At 44.9% G+C, this 18999-nt stretch overlaps 1 protein-coding gene across 1 annotated transcript in view; it reads left to right on the plus strand.

The window, feature by feature from the left end:
• Nucleotides 1–18999, plus strand: part of LOC122812088 (E3 ubiquitin-protein ligase TRIM39-like) — a 226951-nt gene that overhangs the window by 179327 nt on the left and 28625 nt on the right. The window contains exons 4-5 of the mRNA XM_044084361.1: nucleotides 15620–15642; nucleotides 15735–15853. Of these exons, the coding sequence (XP_043940296.1) occupies nucleotides 15620–15642; nucleotides 15735–15853 (142 nt within the window). The remainder of the gene's footprint in view (nucleotides 1–15619; nucleotides 15643–15734; nucleotides 15854–18999) is intronic.

Here is an 18999-nt window from a genome sequence, read left to right on the forward strand (position 1 = left end):
AAAAAAAAAAAAAAAAAAAAAAAAAAAAAGAGATCTGTACCCTGTAGTTTTGTCTGAACAAGAGTCTGATGACTCTGATGCATCTGAATATGAAGACATGCAACCCCTCTCTACTTATGAGGATTCTGATGCAGAGGATTCCATCCCTTCAGCCTCCTCCCAGAGGATTTTTCCTTTGGGGAAACCCTTCATACCTTAAGGGAGCATTTCCAATGGGAGATTCGGGACTACCCTCAGTCAAAAAGAGACTCAGGGAATTCTTAGATCTTCCACAACGCAGACCCTTGGCCATTCCCCCAGTCCTTGATGTTGTGGAGGATGTTTTCCTGGAATCCAGCTTGACTCCTGACACCCTCCCTCCTGCACCCAGAAAACCAGACAGGTACTGTAGAGACCTTGATTCACACAAACTTCTTTTTAAAAATCCTACTGCTGACCCTGAGGTTATTTCTCAAGGTCCTAAAGGAATTAAAGCAACCTCTGCTAAAAATCCCACACCCTCAGATAGGGATTCCCGAGCACTAGACAGATGGGGTAAAAAAGTATACACCTCAGCTACTCTTGCTGTCAGGCACTAAATTGTCAGTTCCATATGCTAAAATTTCAGCAACATACCCTTGAACTCCTCAAACAAACAATGTCCTCCTTTCCTGCTTGTGCAGAATCTAAAGAGTTACAAGCGTTAATGCATTCTGCAAGTCAAGTAACTAAGCACACCTTGCACTGTGGTTTTGATGCCCTGGAAGCTTCTTGCAGGGCAGCAGTCACCGTATCTGTCATTAGAAGGCATACATGGCTTAAGGAACAGCCCTTGCCAGACCATGTCAAATCTAAATTGTTGGATGCCCCCTTGCACAAAGACAACTTATTTGGCCCTAAGGCAGAAGAGGTCTTAAAAAAGATGGAAGAAAAAGCAAAATCCATGCAGTTAAGGATTTCTTACAGGTCCAGCGACCCAGGTTCAGCAGGCATTGTCCCACCAAGCACTGGTCCTTTCCAATTCCTACTAAGTCAGTCCAGCCCAGACCCTGGGGAACCAGACCCCCCCCCCCCAGACAGCAGCCACAAGGAATGCAGAGATCTAAGCAGTGGACTACCTCCACTTCAAAACCAGGGAGTTCTAAGTCACCCCCTTATGGTAAGAACTCACAATGACTCACCTCCCCCACCCCCTCCCTCTGCCCACCTTCACTTACCCCTAAGAGGAAAACTCTCCTTTCACGCAAGCACCTGGGCCACCATTACCAACGACTGCTGGGTTCTCAACATAGTGTCCCAGGGATACAGATTTTTTTGTCCCAGGGATACAGATTTTCCTTCCACACCCTTCCACCCCCAAAAGGGTTCCCAGATCTACCTCCAAACCAGTGGGCAGAGACTCACACGCAAGTCCTTTCCCTGCTTTCTATGAGGGCAGTAGAGCATGTTCCTGTAGAACAGATAGGCCAAGGTTTCTACTCCAGACCTTTTCTGGTGCCGAGAAAAGGGCACCCCATCCTCAATCTATCCATTTTAAATACCTTCCTGGTGATCCCAAAATTCAAAATGCTCACCTTCTAGCAGCTGCTACCCATGCTGTCCAAGGACGCTTGGCTAGCCACCCTAGATCTAAAAGAGGCCTACCTTCACATTCCTGTCAGGGAATTATGCAGGAAATGTCTCCATTTCAGGGCAGGATCTCGGCACTTTCAGTTCTCTGTGCTTCCCTTTGGCTTATCTACTGCTACCTGAGTTTTCACAAAATGTCTGGCTCCGGCCATTGCCCTTTGCAGACAAAGGAATATCCAGATTTACACATACTTAGATGATTGCCTAATTCAGGCAGACAGCCAGGAAAAGCTGCTCTAGTACCTGGTCTTTGTAAAGTGCCTACTAACCTCCCTAGGGTACAAAATCAACAAAAAAAAAAAAGAAATCCAAACAGGTGCTCACATAAAAGATTATATTCCTGGGAGCAAGCCTGGACACATCATCCCAGATGACATTCCTTACACCAGAAAAACAAATTTTCCTGACAGCCTACTTCTCTCAGCTAGCCACCAGACCCCAGTTATCTGCAAGGAAGATCCTGCAAACTCTGGGGTTCATGGCATCTTGCTTACTACTCATTCCATATGCCAGACTGCATATGAGGAAACTTCAATGGTACCTAAAAAGCCTTTGGTGTCAACACACTCAAGACCTGGAGACTCTTATACCTATAATTCCTTGCCTCAGAAAAGATTTTCTTTGGTGGGCAGCAGCAGCATGCTCCCACAACAAGGGACTACCTTTCTCACCACCCCTTGCCACCCAGACCCTCACCACAGATGCATCAGACTATGCTTGGGGTGCACACCTGCATGGCAGGTGCATACAGGGCAAATGGAGCCCGCAGCAAATCCCCTCTGCATATGAACCTAAATGAGATTATGGTTGTCCAGCACACCTTGATAGCTTTCAAGGCCCTCCTCTCTCCATTGGCTCTCCAGATCAAAACAGACAACACCACTGTGATGTGGTATATCAACAAGCAGGGAGGGCTCACTCCTACCCTCTATGCAGGCTGGCCATGACCCTTTGGCAGACAGCCTCTGCCATGCAACTGCACCTGTTAGCACAATTCCTGCCAGGCTCTCTCAACTCTCTGGCAGACCAATTAAGCAGAAATCTTTTGGACCCACATGAGTGGCAGCTCCACAGAAGAACCTTCACCCTAATAACTCAGAAATGGGGCACCCCGAAGGTCAACCTCTTTGCCTCCCACATCAACCATCAGCTCAGCAAATTCTGCACAAGGGAGCATCACTGCATGGCTTGGAAAGTGGATGCCCTGCCCTTCCCCTGGGTCAATCTATCGGTCTGTGCCTTTCCTCCACTACCTCTCTTCCCCAGGGTACTGATCAAAATAAAGGAGAAAAACCAAGAACAATTCTTATAGCTCCAGACTGGCCTCACCAGCACTGGTACCCCTTGCTGCGCAGCCTGTCCCCACTGCCACCATGACATATTCCTCAGATTCCAAACCTCTTGACCCAGAGGGAAGGGGAATTCATGCATCTCCAATTGCAGACACTCAATTTGGCAGCTTGGCTTATTCCCTAACCCCCGATCAATCTGCCAACCTCAGCAAACAGGTTTTAGATGTTATACGTGAGGCCAGATGCCCCAGCACTAGAAAGTCTTATGCTGACAAATGGAAAGGTTTTGCACCTGGATTCAGGCTAAGGAGCCAATACGGCACAACCCTACCTCCCTCTCATCCTGAATTACTTAGCTGACCTATTAACCAGTGGCCTCTCTTTCTCCTGTATAAAAATTCATGCCTCTGCTATCTCTGCTGATTTCCCCACTGAGCAGCCCCTTTTCTCACACCCTTTGATCAAACAGTTCCTAAGAGGGGTTGGCAACATGAGGCCACCCAGAAGAGCACCAACCCCAGCTTGGGACCTTAACTTTGTGTTGGAAAAGCTCACCCTGCCCCCTTTCAAACCATCTTCTTCTGCAGAGCTAAAATTTCTATCCTGGAAAACAGCTTTCCTTTTGGCCATCAGGTCAGCCAGAAGAGTCTCCGAGCTGCAAGCGCTCATGGCTGTGGAACCCATCATCATATTCCATGCTGACAGGGTATCCCTCATCCTTCATGCCCAAGGTGGTGTCCAGTGTGGCTCTCAACCAATTCATTCATTTGCCCACCTTTTTTCCTAATCTCCAGAACAAGGGGGAAAGGATCCTGCACTCTCTAGATGTGCACAGACAGCTCAGATTCTGCCTAGACAGGACTAAATCCTTCAGAAAGTCTGATCAGTTGCTGGTTAGCTTTGCTACAGGAGCAAAAGGCAAAGCCATCTCCAAACAAACCATTTCTAAATGGATAGCACACTGCATCCATTTCTGCTACAAACAACATGGAAGGCCTCCCCCCAAGGGGGTCAGGACTCACTCCACCAGAGCAGCCTTCATCTCTGCAGCTTTCCTCAGAGGAGTCCCCACCAGGGACATCTTGGAGGCTGCCAACTGGACATCTGTTCCCACTTTTACAAAACATTACTACCTGCCTGTCTTCTCCAAATCCAAGGCAGGGTTTACCTCTGCAGTCTTGCAGGGCATCCTAGCCAGCCCCTAGTTTCTTTGTCTGCCTCCACCCATTTCCTCAGCTTTGGGAATCAACCCAAATGTGATGACTGCAACAGTGAAACACGAAGAACGTAGTACAGTTGTGTACACTTACCATAAATGTAGATGTTTGAGTGTATTCACTGTTGCAGTCCAGGTTTCCCTCCCTCCATCCCCCTTTTCTTCTCTATACGTACAAGGGACATATTGGTATTTACTTTCTACTGGTGGGGTTCTTCCACCAGAACCTAGCTCCTACTTAGGGGCTGCTGACAGGTTAGGGCAAGGAAAACTGATGTAATGGCATTGGCTGTCTTATATACTACTGACGACCTGACGCCAGTCCTGAAGCGATAGCAACCAATGCAGAAATACTAAGCCTCTGGTATTCGGGCTGGCCGAGGGCTACCTGGCAGGGATAACCCAAATGTGATGACTGCAACAGTGAATACACTTGAACATCTACAAGCTACAAGGCACAAGCTGTTGATGGGGGCCCAGCTAGACCAAATAAGGGGTAAAAGACACGGAGGTATGTGGCTGAAAAGAGGCCATTTGCAGAAGAGGTTAGCGTGTGATTACCAGAGGATACAAGAACCATTAGAGAAAAGGGAGAGTCCATTGGGATAATGCAGGAGAAGATGGGAATGTCATGGTAGGAAGGTTGAGCCAGGCAGAGATTTAAAAAATAAGTAGGAGGGAGTGGACATAGGAATGTATAAAGTGAAGGAAGACAGCAGTAGAAGGAAAATGGGCACAGAACAAGAAAAAGTAGACCAACAGATGAATACAACAAATGTCAGAAAAAGAGAAAGAAAGGTTTAAATGAGACAGAGGTCATAGGGCAGTAAGAAAAAAACAGAATATAAGAAGAGCAGGTTGTATATGGAGAGTGAGTAGGAAAAATGGAACAATACAGAAGGTGAAGCAGACATTACAGATAGGAGGGACAAGAAATAGAATAGCTTAGGGAAAGAAAGGAAGACAAGCTGGCAGTAGTGGACAAGAGGAATGAATAAGTAAAGAAAGCTAGTACAGAGTTTGGGGAAGGGAACTAATAAATGAAGATTTGGTCTTGAGGGACCCGAGGTGGAGAGACTAGATAGAATGTAGATGTGAAAAAAGACTTTGGCCTGTCACTGAAGAGGACTAGATAGGAAGCAGCTATGACTGGCACAGATGATAGGGGGGTTTACTCTTATGGTACACGCAGCCACTAATGACCTTCTGGGGAGGCAGTTAATGAGGTAGCATGCAAGTCCAGAGGAGCAGCAGTAAGTGGATAGACCTGGTGTGTGCAATGCAAGTTACAGTCGTACCATTAACCAGTGCATTTAGGAAAGACTGTTAGCATAAAAAATGGTTGAAGGAGTGGATCATGGAGCAGGACTGGGCTAGTGGATGACTAGGAACAGGTTTTATATAGGGAAGAGCTTTGCACCAAGGACAGATTCTTCCTGACCCTGATGGGGTAACACTGCTGTGCTCTGGACTCAAAAAGCACATTTGTACATTGTTGATGTAAACTGAGTTGGAAAAGTTGACCAACAAAGAAAATACAGTAAACAGAAGGGAGTGGACAGGCGGTGTTAGAAACATCAGACAGTGGCTATAGAGAAGTACACAAGTAAAATGGAGTAACAGTGGAAGATATTGACATATATGCCTGGAACCTCGCCAAAAAAATGTTGGGAAGTTGCAGACAGTAGTAGGAAATGGTGAAGTAAATGCAGCAGAAATAGAGTTGAGCTAGCAAGAACAGGGAATGAGACAAGTTATTACCAAGGTACAGGGTAGGAAAGACAAAGCAGGCACACTGTGAGTAGAATGGCAGTGAATGTAAGAGATACAATTGTGAAGGTAGAGACCAGGAGTAACTATCACCACAGGCCATGAAGGATGGCGAAGACATTGTCTAGATAACTTGGAAAACAGAGGTACAATTGAAAAGTGGCGAATAACTACTTTACTGTAAACACCAGGCATACCAAGGAGGGGGAAAAGCATACTAGATAGAAAAAAAAAAAGGACTGCAAGAGGAAAAGAAGAGCAATTACCACAGATTCAACTTTTCCAGATGCAGATTGTGTCATGCCATACACAGTACAAATGCACAAAGTCCAGGACTAGGGAGGACGTGACCAACGAGTACAGCTTCACTAGTAACCACAAGATGCTTGGTGTAGTACTGAATAAAGCAGGGAGGTTAAGGGCTGTAAAAGAGCAGCTACTGATGTCAAGCAGTAGAAAGGCAAGCATCTAAATTACATGAAGGAAGGAACAAGTTAACACACTCAAGAAGGCAGTATGGAGTTAGCAGAAGGTTGGACTACAAGGACATATGAGATAGGAAACTGAGAGACTAGAAGGAGAGAGAAGGAAAAGAATAACAATATGAGAAGGATAACTGAAAAGAAAGTAAAGAAAGAAAAGACGAGAGAGATCCATGTATCTAAAGTAAGAAGTCAAGGAGGTAAGAAACAAACAAGAAAAAGCATAAAGGACATGTAGGCATTGTGAAGATAGGTGAAGGCTGCCAGCCTAGCCAGATAGACCTCTGTAGATAATTCTGTCATTTGTTTTTTTTTATTATTTTTATTTATTTATTTATTTATCATTTGTTGACCGGGAAAGTCCGACTAGGTTCCACAGAGCCTGTTTTCAGCGGAGGCCCGGGGAGAAATGCTCAAGATGCAAATATTAATGCAAGCCACAGGCTTGTTCTCTTAAATATGAAAAGACTGTAGTGGATGTGGAACTGCAAAAATGTAACAACAGTGCACTCTGCTGTAAGAAAGCTAAGTCAAGCATTTTATGACTGTCTTTGATGTCAACTTAGAGCCGATATGTCTGGATGAAGGAATTCTGGCTATTGTCTTGAGACCAGAGTCAGTTGCTAGAATTTGCATGTATAAATGTCCTTTATTGATCTGGTTTCTGACCAGGTGTAAAGAATGTAAATGTAGTTTGTCTTAGCCTGGGAACACCAGAGGAGTGTGAAGAATGATGTCATGTGAAGCAGCTCTGTGTTATCAATTTAAAGAGAGAGAATCAGAGAGCTCAGAGCATTTTTGTCTTGAAAACATCCAACATCACCAGCACTGTTTTGCTTTATATGTAAGTTTAGAATTGTGTTTTCTCTTAGAAATGGCTAGGAATTAGGAAGATTAGAGTAAGTGGTTTTCTGTGTTGATGTGAGAAATTGTATCTGAGCTTTAATGAAATGCAAGTTGCTAAAGTTGGGAGATAGCAACTCAGCAACAAAATATTTTTTTCTCCCCCCATGCCTTGCTGGATGATGCATTTACCTTCACCCAATTAGCCTTTTTATTCCAGTGGAATGAGAGCCGAGTATTCATGGGCTAGGCGAGAGACCTATGCCACATTCATTCCTGCCCAGTAATTCATTTGGCTCTTTTTTTCCAAAGAGAATCTGATAGTAGGGTGAGAGCTATCTTATTGGCCCTTGGGGGGTGGCATTCATCCTTCCTTTGAGAACAAGCCTCCCTTGTCAGTTCCTCCAGGCAAAACAAAAATCACTGCCTCCCAAGTGGAAGTGTGCTTCTGCATACCAGTTTCCCATTAGCTGTGTAGTGGAAATGTACTGTGGTAAAGTGGGTTCAGCTGCCTTGGAACTCCACTAGCAAAACACCTGGTGCTTCTGCTAGGTGTCATCTGTGTGGCATGTCAGAACTGCCTCCCTTTCCCCAGTATAGGCAAGCCAGCAGCAGCTGCTCACTCCCATCCTTTCTGGCCAGCTGTTACAACCACCAAAGCCGCTAATCAAATTTGGATCTCCTGTGGTGTAGTAGAGGATGGACCTCACTCAGGAGTATCAGGTGAAAGATATGAAAGTGGTGATAGCAGCACTGGTTTGTAAGGTGCAGAGTAAAAAAGCTGTGGCTGAAGTCAACATGATGCAGAAATGCCTCCAGAGAGGTATAGACATCTGCAATGGGGAAGTGATTCTGTAAGTCTTATGCAGTGGCCAGGACTTATCTAGAATGTTTCATACGGCTCTGAGGACCATATAGAGAAAGTAAAGATGTTATGTGATCCTATCTCGCCTACATTCTGTACTGATGGGCTCGGAGCCGATCCCTCGGCTCAGACTCGGCACGCTATGCTATAGAGCGAAGCCTCTTATTGGCTGAGCTATATTTTATCCCAGGATGCACCACCACTAATCCCCCAGATCTCGTTTGCCGCTTACAAGCTAGGACGTGGTCTCAAACTTGGCTGAGCTAAGTACTGTTTTCTTCAAAGTTTCCTGTCAGGAATTTTGCTATTCTTAACCCAAAAGCTGTTTTAACAGCTATTGTTGTTGTACGAGTGTGTTTTGCTGACATTTGTTGTGGAAAATTGTGTTTTGGTTTAAGGGAAAGGTTTCCCATTTAAGTTAGAGGGGCCTTCCCCTATTCTTTATCTAGTGTCTTTGTTTTTTTCAGGAGGTCAAGTACCTGTTTAAATTAGAGGGTCTTGGCCCTCCTTTTCAGTATTTTTGTCCTGATATTGTGTATTGTCTCGTTGTAAAAAAAAAAAAAAAAAAGTTGGTTAAAGTTTTCATTTTTGTGGTAAAATCTCATTACTGAACAGCTAATTTAACTTGTTTTTAGTGCCTGTTAGTCAGTATGTCGAAAGAACATAGACCCTCTGGGTTTAAAAAGTGCACGAGGTGTGGTTACAAAATGTCTATAACTGACGACCACTCCTCGTGCGTATATTGTTTAGGCGCCAGGCACCTACAGGAGTCCTGTAGCGTGTGTCACGCCTTTTCTTCTAGAGTCCTCCAAGAGAGGAAGAATAAATTAATATTAAAAGGGCTGATTAAACCCTCCTTCGAGGAGGCCTTATCTTCCTCTTCCTCTCCTACCAAGAAGAAAAAAGCGTCGGCTCCGACCAGTCTGTCGGGAACGACTGCCAAGAAACCTAGGCAGGCTTCTCCATCGGCTCCACGGACTTCGGAGCCAAGGGCGGAACGGTCTGCCTCGATGCCTCCAGTCTTGACTCCTCTGGTTTCGGAGCCGAGGACTGGGGCATCGAGAGGCAGGTCACCTTCATCGGCTCCACTGATTTTGGAGCTGATGAGGGTTGCCGGCTCAGACTCTTCCCCTTCGGCGCCGAAGCCCTCTTCGGCACCGAGGGAAATTGTTTTGAGGTCTCCCTCGGAACCAATAGTAGTCGAGTCCATTCGGAGCCGGTCCCCTAGTCCTTTGGAGCCGATGGAGAAGTCGGTTCGGACCCGATCGGTGTCATCTAGATCCTCCAAGATGTCTGATTCAGACATCGACAGGGTGCTCCTAAGACTTTTCCAGTCTCCTGTGTTCCAAAAGTTAGTTTCGGCTCCAGCCCATTCGGCTTCGGAGCCGATGGTCCACCCTGTTGTTATGGTTCCTCCTCCCAACAGCCTCGGCACCGTTGGAGCCGGTGCTGGTGGAGCCGATGGAGGTTTTCGGGTCGGGCCCAACCCTTACTCCAACCCCGGCTCTCGAGTCGGAGTTCGGTACGCGGACCTCCTCTTTCGGCCCCGGGGGGGACGCTTCGGGACTGATGTTTTCGGTCCCGAGCCTTCCTCTCGGTGCGTCGGCTGCAGGGGTACCGTCTACCGTTGTGGCCACAGAGGTGGGACCTTCCCAGGATTCTGGTGGTCCCGCCTTCAGGGCCATGAGGAGTGCGTTAGCCAAATCTTCTTTGGCTACCTCCACGGTCTCTCCAGCACCTTCCCTGCATACGGAGACTGGGTCTTTGGCAGTTCCCCTGTCCTGAGACAGCGGAGCCCCGGGGCCTGAGGTCACCCCCACTGGGGGTTTCCCCCCCTCCTGGAGGTCCCTCTGAAGCCTCTTCGGAGGAACCCCCAGGAAAAGATCGTGCAAGAGGAAGCATGTTGACTCCCCCGATGAGTCTCTCACGTCAGACACTGATCTTGATGATGCAGAGGGGTCCCCTAAGTCATCCTCAGATGATGTCTCCTTTGCAGACATCCTGGAAGCCCTTAAACAACGAGGTGGCTGGCAATCCAAACCCCCTTCTGCTGATGAGTCGGTGTTCCTTAAGGCCTTCGGGGCTCAACCCTCCGCCTCCTGGGTGTCTCCGCCCTTCGACGAGCTCCTAGATTTGATCTGTCGAAGGGCGTGGGAACACCCAGACTCTGTGGAACCGGTGCCTGCTCATCCGAATAAGTTCCTGACAGCACCCCCAGAAAAGGAGTTTTTGACGAAAGGTGTGGCTGTAGATGCCTTGGTGGTGGCATCTGCTACCCAGCAAGATGTAGCAGAGGCTTCGACATCCATCCATCCTCCTAATAAGGAGTCTAGGAGCATGGATCGGTACGGTAAGCGCACCCTAAGTTCAGCAGCCTTTACTTTAAGGTCCCTGAACTATCTAACACACTTCACCAGATTTCAGAGGGATCTGATTAAGGAGCTTTCAGATACCCTCTTGGGTAACCTGCCTGAGAAGCTGGCCCAGACGGTTGGCTCTCAGCTGGCTACACTGTCATCCATATCAAACTCGTCCATGAGGCTCATTTCTTATGCGGCCGAAGGGGCGAGTAGAGCGGCGGGTACAGGCATTGCTCTACGGAGGCAAGCCTGGCTCCGCCTGTGTCATTTTGCGGAGGCCTTTAAGTCTTCCTTTGCCGACGCCCCCTTTGATGGGTCCTCTTTGTTTGGACCCAAGTAAAGGACACATTGACCCGCTGCGAGCAAGAAGGTAAGACTTTGACTGCCGTAGGGGCACGATTTTCCACTCCCTTTCGGCCTTACCCCAAGGCTAAAAGAGGAGGGAAAATGTGGTTCCGTAGATCTCAGAAGTCTTATCCCTCACAGCAGGACGATCCCCCTTCTAGAGGCAGAGGAGAGGGAAATTCTTCTGGAAGACGCCGTCCCAGAGGCGGCATAGGTCCCAGCAACACTGGAGACCGCGAGTCCTTTCGTGGCTCTTCAGCCTTTCACAGTCCCTGGGGGATTGCCCGACTGTGCAGCTCCGGAGCCAGTCGGGGGTCGTTTTTCGAGGCACCTAAAAGACTGGGAAGGTATCACTCAGGACCGATGGGTGCTTCGAATTATCGCCGGAGGTTACGCCATCCCCTTTTCTCACTCCCCACCTCAGTCCAAAAAAATCCCAGACCCGCCACCCAGTCAACGGGAAATTGCAGCCTTAGAAGTTTCAGAGCTGCTTCAAAAAGGAGTCATCCAACCAGTCCCCGCAGACCAGATCGGATTAGGGACTTACTCAAGATTCTTTTTGGTGCCAAAAAAGACCGGGGACTTGAGGCCCATTTTGGATCTCAGCATTCTAAATCGTTCAGTCAAAAAGTCCAAGTTCCGAATGGTCACCCTACAATCCATTCTCCCACTGCTGGAGAAAGGTGTTTGGATGTGCTCCATAGATCTCAAGGACGCTTATTACCACTTCATGGTACATCAAGCGTCCAGGAGACATCTGCGCTTCTGCCTAGGAGACAGTCATTTTCAGTTCTGCGCGCTGCCCTTTGGTCTCACCACAGCCCCCAGGGTGTTCACCAAATGTTTGGCGGTCGTGACTGCTCACCTGAGAAGTCTAGGATTCCAGGTGTTTCCGTATCTAGACGACTGGCTCCTGACTGCCACCTCCAAGCATCTACTATTGCGGAGCCTACAAGCCACAATATCACTGGGCACTTCCCTTGGAATCACCTTCAATTGGCCAAAGTCTGTGTTGCTGCCATCTCAACGCATAAGATTCATCGGAGTAGAGATAGACTCAAACCAAATGCGGGTCTATCTACCTACAGAAAGGATACAAACCATACAGGCTCAAGTTCGAGCCTTACTTCCCAGATCCAAGGCCCCAGCCAGAATGGTCCTGCAGCTATTGGGATCTATGTCGCCACGGTTCTTCTAGTTCCCCTAGCAAGGTTGCACATGAGAATTCTCCAGTGGCTTCTTTCAACACAGTGGTCCTTTCAGGATCTCCCTCTCAGTCACCTCATATGGATCACGGAAACCTGCAAACGGGACCTTCGCTGGTGGCTGGTGCCCTCCAATCTGGATCAGGGACGACCCTTTGTTTCACCTCCTCCTGTGGCCACTTTGACTACGGACGCCTCCCAGATGGGGTGGGGGGCATTCCCTGGGCAGGTCAGTCCAAGGCAAATGGCATTCGGAAGAGACTCTACTTCATATCAACATCTTAGAAATGAGGGCGGTGTTTCTGTCCCTAAAAGCCCTTCACGATTACCTCCCTCAGGGTGTAATTGCCGTTCACTCCGACAACATGTCAGTAGTCTGGTACCTGAACAAGCAGGGAGGAACCAGATCATACCCCCTTTGCAGAGAGGCCATGAGAGTTTGGGAGTGGGCAGTGTCGACCAAACGATTTCTAGTGGCGACTCATATTCCTGGCAAGTCCAATTTGATAGCCGACAGACTGAGCAGAACTATCCCCTCTCTCCGCACGAGTGGTCTCTGAACATTACGGTTGCAAATCAGATTTTCAGCAAATGGGGAATTCCTTGTTGCGACCACTTCGCAACCCCGGTGAATGCGAAGTGCAAAAAGTTCTTCTCCCTCACTCCGGCTCCGGGGGAGAACCCTATGGACGCACTAGCCCATCCATGGCCCACCGGCTTGCTATATGCTTTTCCCCCAGTTCCCCTCCTTCCCAGAGTGATCCAAAAGGCGTCTCACTTGGGGAGCAAAATGATCTTAGTTGCTCCTTACTGGCCTCGTCAGGTATGGTTCCCCTATCTTTGGAAATATGCACTGGAAGGTCCATGGTTCCTGGATCAGATCCCAGACCTATTAGTTCATCAGTCGGGACTACTCCACCAGTCCCTACACACCTTGAAATTGACAGCTTGGCTCCTCCTCTTCCGACTATAGTCAGGAATCATACCTTAGACCCGGAAGTTGTACACATCTTATCTTCGGCCCATAAGTCTGCCACTAAGAAATTGTATTCTAGCAAATGGAAGAGATTTGCTATTTGGGCTCAACTTCGGGGTCTGGATCCCATCACTATTCCCGTATCAGAAGTCCTGAAATTTCTAACTTCCCTTTTCAATCAAGGCTCTTCAGTCTCTACCATCAAGGTTCAATTGGCAGCTATTTCCAATTTTCACGAGTCTATAAACCCACCTTTAATGAGCAACAGATTGTGTAAGACTTTCATGAAAGGTGCTGCGCTTTTACGACCTCCAATTTCTCATCCTGCTCCTCCATGGGATCTCGATGTGGTGTTACGTGCCTTAACTTCCTTCCCCTTCGAACCGGCAGCAACATGTGATTTAAAATTTCTATCGTGGAAAACTGCCTTTCTGGTTGCGATTACTTCTGCCAGAAGGGTTTCAGAGCTTCAAGCTTTGTCTGTAAAACCTCCGTACTTGGTTTTTCACAAAGATAGAGTATCTCTCAGGCCAAATCCATCCTTTGTCCCTAAGGTTTGTTCCAGTTTTTGCCTGCAACAGTCATTAGAACTTCCAGTTTTCTTTCCAAAGTACTCAAACAAAGCGGAATACATCTTCCACACATTGGATGTCCACAGGCAATTGCGTTTTTATTTAGATAGGACCAAACAAACAAGGAAAACAGATCAATTGTTTGTATCCTTTTCGGATAATAAATTGGGCAAAGCCGTCACAAAGGTCACTATTGCCAAATGGATCAGGGACTGTATTACTCAAGCTTATTCCTCTTCTAATAAAGAGCTTAAGACCTCTGTCAAAGCTCATTCTACAAGAGCTATGGCTACTTCAATAGCATTCCATTCTAAGCTTGCCATTAGTGACATTTGTGCTGCGGCTATGTGGTCTTACCCGCACACTTTCATTTCTCACTACAAATTGGATGTGGCATCTAGGGGACGAGCTTCATTTGGTTCCACAGTGCTCAGGAGTGTTTTCCAGTGAGCCACCCAGGATTTAGGTGCTAGAGACGCTGTCCCATCAGTACAGAATGTAGGCGAGATAGGATCACATAACATCTTTTAGTTATGTACTTACCATAACTTTAGATGTTTGGGATCCATCTACTACATTCTAATAACCCACCCTCCTTCCCCCTTCCTTGGAGATCAGAGGATATCAGAAGGTCCGAATTCTGTTGTTTCATCTTGAAACATCTGGCAATGTTATATAAACAAGTTATGTATGTGTGCATGAATGCGGACAAACAAGATCTGGGCGATTAGTGGTGGTGCATCCTGGGATAAAAAATAGCTCAGCCAATAAGAGGCTTCGCTCTATAGCATAGCGTGCCGAGTCGGAGCCGAGGGATCGTCTCCGAGCCCATCAGTACAGAATGTAGGCGAGATGGATCCCAAACATCTAAAGTTATGGTAAGTACATAACTAAAAGTTGTCGCTGTGAGGACCATATAGAGAAAGTGAAGTTGTCATTCTAGAGAGGGTAGACACAAGGGCATTAAAAGCTATGAAGGGACTTGCCTTTGCATGTAGGTCAGAGGACTTGATTATAGTCTTAAGAGGGATGAGAAAACATGATGTGGGGGCCACAGGATCATGAGTGGGAAATGTAAACAAGAGCAAGAACTGTGAGGTTAAAGAGGACATTGGCTACAAGTAAGGGCATATACTTCAACATAGTCCTATGGAAGTGTTTTATCACAGAGAGAGTGGTCAATGCTTGGACTGCTAAAAAGTTTTTTTGTAGTGTGACTCAAAAAATCCTTTAAAATAACATTGAACCAATAGAAGAGGGATGGAGAAGGAGACTGGGGAAACTGAATTGCTAGCACAGGTTTGCTAAGGGCAGAGTACATATTGTTTTTCTATTGGTAGCAGTGTGTGTGTGTGTGTGTGTCTGTATTCCTCTGAACCAGTTAATTAATCAATGAATCTTAAAAACAAAAGGAATAAGGGAATAGCTCAAAAACAGTGAGAAACTTTTTTTTTTCTTTTTGCTGCATGTATGACTGACACATAGCATATTTTTCTTAATCACATAGTGAGATTATAAGCAGAGAGAATTCAGTATGTAGCACAGACAAGAAGCATCTCCTGATTCATCTGAGGGTTAAGAAGAAGATGCGGACTGCTGGAACACTGACATTTGTAGCTGATTCAGTAAATGGGGAAAAAGTCAGGCTAGATGTGCCACGTTTTCCTCATCTCTTGTTAAAATCTATTTTTCTGCTGTGTACTTAACTGAAGTTCACAGTTCTGCAAGTGTGGGCAGAAAGTATTCCTTTCTTCAATATTTAGCAGGCACTGAAAGTGATATTAAGTATAGATTATTTGTTCTTGGTGGCTAGTTAATTGCTTCAATCTTAAATTTAAAGACAAGAGGAACATTCTGTGGATATATGGGTCTTATTGAATTGTGAAATGCATCTTAAATGAAGTTTAAAATGTCTAATTTGTACTCCAGTATAAAAGCATAACTATTGCCTGATTTCTATTTCTGAAACCACGTTAAGTGTTTTTGACAGCAGTTTTGTATTGTAAAAGCCAAAGAGCCTGTTGCACTAACTGGCAGTATTTGTTGTGGTATCTAATTGTGGTAAATCTCTATTTCCCTTGCTAGGACATCAAGAAAACATTGGACAGGTGAGTTAATATGTCCAGTAGTCTTAATGTTTGGTTATACATAGTTAAATTAAGCTATTGCAAACATTAAATAATCATAATGTTCCTTTTAGATGCAACATCATGATTCAGATACCAGCAGTGGAAGTTAACAGTCTGAAGAAGAATGAAGCTGATCAGCCCATGAAGTATGTCAGTCTGTGGAAACAATTGCTTAAGTTTATGAGACCAGGTAATGGAAAATGTTTGGTGTAAGACATTTTATTGATTTTGCATACAAAATGAGACCAACTATGCCTCGCCTAATGCCATGATGGAACGCCATGTTTTAGACAGAAGCAGAGCAGAGATTATGTTTTGGACAAGAGAACTGGACAATTGCACGGTTGAGTGGGTTTGAGGTGCAAAGCAGGATGGCTGACCATCTTGGTTGCCAGTATGAAAGCTGATAAAGGCTTTATCAATACCAGTGATTTTTAATGGTAGCATAATGGCATTCCCCTGTCAATGTGCTGTAGTTCTGTTAGCTGTTCAACTGATGATAAACACAATTTCTGGATATTACCTTAATTGTGTTTCTGTTGTCTTATGTCCATGTGAATGAGAAGAGTTGTAGCTGTATCCACTAAACTGACCCAATGACTCAGCAGCTGGATTTCTGTCTGTGACATGAAAAAAATCAGATTCAGGAAGAGAATTAGGCCAGTGCAGACAGAACCCCAGACAAATGGAAACTAAGGGGTACTGCAAAATATTTAAAAGAAGTCAATAAAAGCAGCAGTCAGACTGTTGACTGGCCTTTTCTTTTGGTTTCTTTAAGTTGCAATGTGGCTGTAATAAAATGTTAGGACAAAAGATGGGGCTTGCAAGAAGGTAAACGTAGAGGATGGAGAGGTGGAGGGTGAACAGTACAAGGTGACTATCAAAACAAATGGTGATGCTAGTAAAAGCTTAAGTTAATAGGGGAGAGGCAGAGAGGATCAAGAAGGGAAGCAAGGGTATTTTGATTACACAGAAAAATAAAGAGAAAAATCATAGCTGGCCATGTTGAGCAAATACGAGAGGAGATTACAAAAGACTTGGAAAAAGCAAGTATGATAAAACGGCATACTTTGCTTCACTCTTCACAAAGTAAAGCAGGGGGTGGGTGCCGTGCTGGGAAGGAGGCAGGGCAGAATGGGGAGAGACTCCAGAATAGAGAGGAGCAGGTTTAGAGGGACAGTCTGCTGTTAGTAAGAAGCAGGCACAAGAATCACATGGACTGCTTCACAGAGTCTTCAGAAATCTGTCCAGTGTGTTGTCAACACCTCACATGGAAGCCTTAAATGGATCAGTAGCTACTGTAGAATTACCAGAGAACCGCAGATGTGGTAGCCTTGGGAGAGGGCAGAAAAATCTGGGAAACTGCAGGCATGTCACTTAGTGACAGGGAATTCATGGAGAAAGTTTTGAGAAGGTTGTTAACATTTGTAGAGACAGCGACCAACATGAAGAAGCCATCATGCAAAGCTGATCCATTTTTTGGCAGGGTTACAGAAGAACTTGATGGGAAAATACTGTAGTCTTTGTTTGCTTAGACTTTAATAAGGCTTTTGGCAATCCTGTTTAACTAAAATTATTGATGAAGTGACAACAGGACAACAGGATGGGAAACTAAATACAAACCACTTTTAGGGGACAGTAACTCCTTGATTCCCCACAGAGGAAGTCTATGTGATACTCGAGCTTACAATAGAAATATGGGAATACCTTTTGGTTCAGGTGCTTGTGACATCTGAGATATTATTCCTAAAAACGGGGTTATTTTTTAGGAGAATCTCAACATTATGTACGTTTATAAGTCCAGTTTCTCATTTTGTATACAAAGCAGGAAAAAATGTAGAATGGTTATTTGAACATGTGGTTAATCGCCAACTACCACTGAGAGGCAAAACAAGATGTCGTACATGTAAGCAGTGTTCTTACATTTTAGATGGACAGTCTATATTTTAACAAGGTGTACCATTTAGTTTAACGTTAAAGAAGGGCAACTGTAAAACCAGAGGTATTATATACATTGTAGTTTGTGACACCTGTGTATGTTTTTATGTAGGAAAAACTAAGAGACAACTGAAAATGTATGAATATATGCCATTTCCAAAGATAATTTTAATAATTCCCTTTACAAACATAGGTTAGAATGTCAAGTTTTTTCTAAACTTAGATTTGGCATTTTAGAGCCTTTTAACATAGGAGGAAGGTGGTGGAAATTGGATGTAGAAATCAGTGAGTTACAGTGGCAATTAAAGTTAAATGCCACAAACCCCCCAGGTATTAATGAAAATCTGTGTATTGTTCCTAGTTTGAAAAAGAACATTATTACCCTATAAAAAGATTTTTTAATCTGTATTTTTTAAATTTTAATTATTTTTAGGGTAGGCAACTTTTTATTATTATTACTTTTTTGTTGTTATTACTTTTGTGTTAACTATGGATTTAGTTTCAGTACATTCACATGATTTTATGAACATGTACTGTTGTTTTAAAAGTGTTATTGTTACTTAATTTGCTGTAATTCTGTTAATTAGTTATCCTGTCTTTACAATGATTTAGTATCCACTTGTTTGTTGCTCTGAAGTCGTCCCAGGTTAGTGTGGTTAGTGGGACAAAAGCGCTTAACCTTTAATAAATTGTTTGACTTGTTAATTTGCTCATCTGACAACATGGTACGCTTCCAAAAATTTACTCAGGAAGCTTTAACAGCCACTGAAACATGGCTTTGTAAGTCACAACTCATGCTCAACCCAAAAAAAGACCAAAGTACTACTTTTTCTCCAAATCCTTCTCACATGAAAAAACATTTAAAGTCCTCTCTCTTGGTAATATAACCATTGAAGTAACTTCTCATAGCAAATTATTAGGGTTAATAGTGGATGATAATCTTACATTCAATGTGCATATACAAAATTGCATAAGAAAAAATTCAACAAAAACTAGGGATGCTTTACACAGCCAAAAACTTTCTCACTGACACAGCTAAGGCTACACTTGCCATTACTTATCTCCTCCCACACTTCTTTATGGTGCCCCCATCCTTACTAACCTCCAGGCATCACAAAAATTAAAACATGAACAATGCTGTAACAAAGTTGCTAAATTTGCAGCACATACTCCTTTCAGAACCCACCGCTGTATAGCACTGAAAAGCCTTAATTGGTCAGAACCGCCACATCAACTAACATACACAGTTTCTTACCAGCTATAAAATTATCCAGCATCCATCTGCCTGTCTAGCACTAAAAAACATTCTACACAACTGTGTTCCCATTTGGCCATTGTGATCCAGTGACCAAAATCTCCTCTCTGTCTACAAACTTAGTAAATCTGCTGGGCATTGTC

The sequence above is a fragment of the Protopterus annectens genome, chromosome 9.part0 (assembly GCF_019279795.1).
Source record: "Protopterus annectens isolate FY-2018-M chromosome 9.part0, PAN1.0, whole genome shotgun sequence".
NCBI classification, from domain to species: Eukaryota; Metazoa; Chordata; order Ceratodontiformes; family Protopteridae; genus Protopterus; species Protopterus annectens.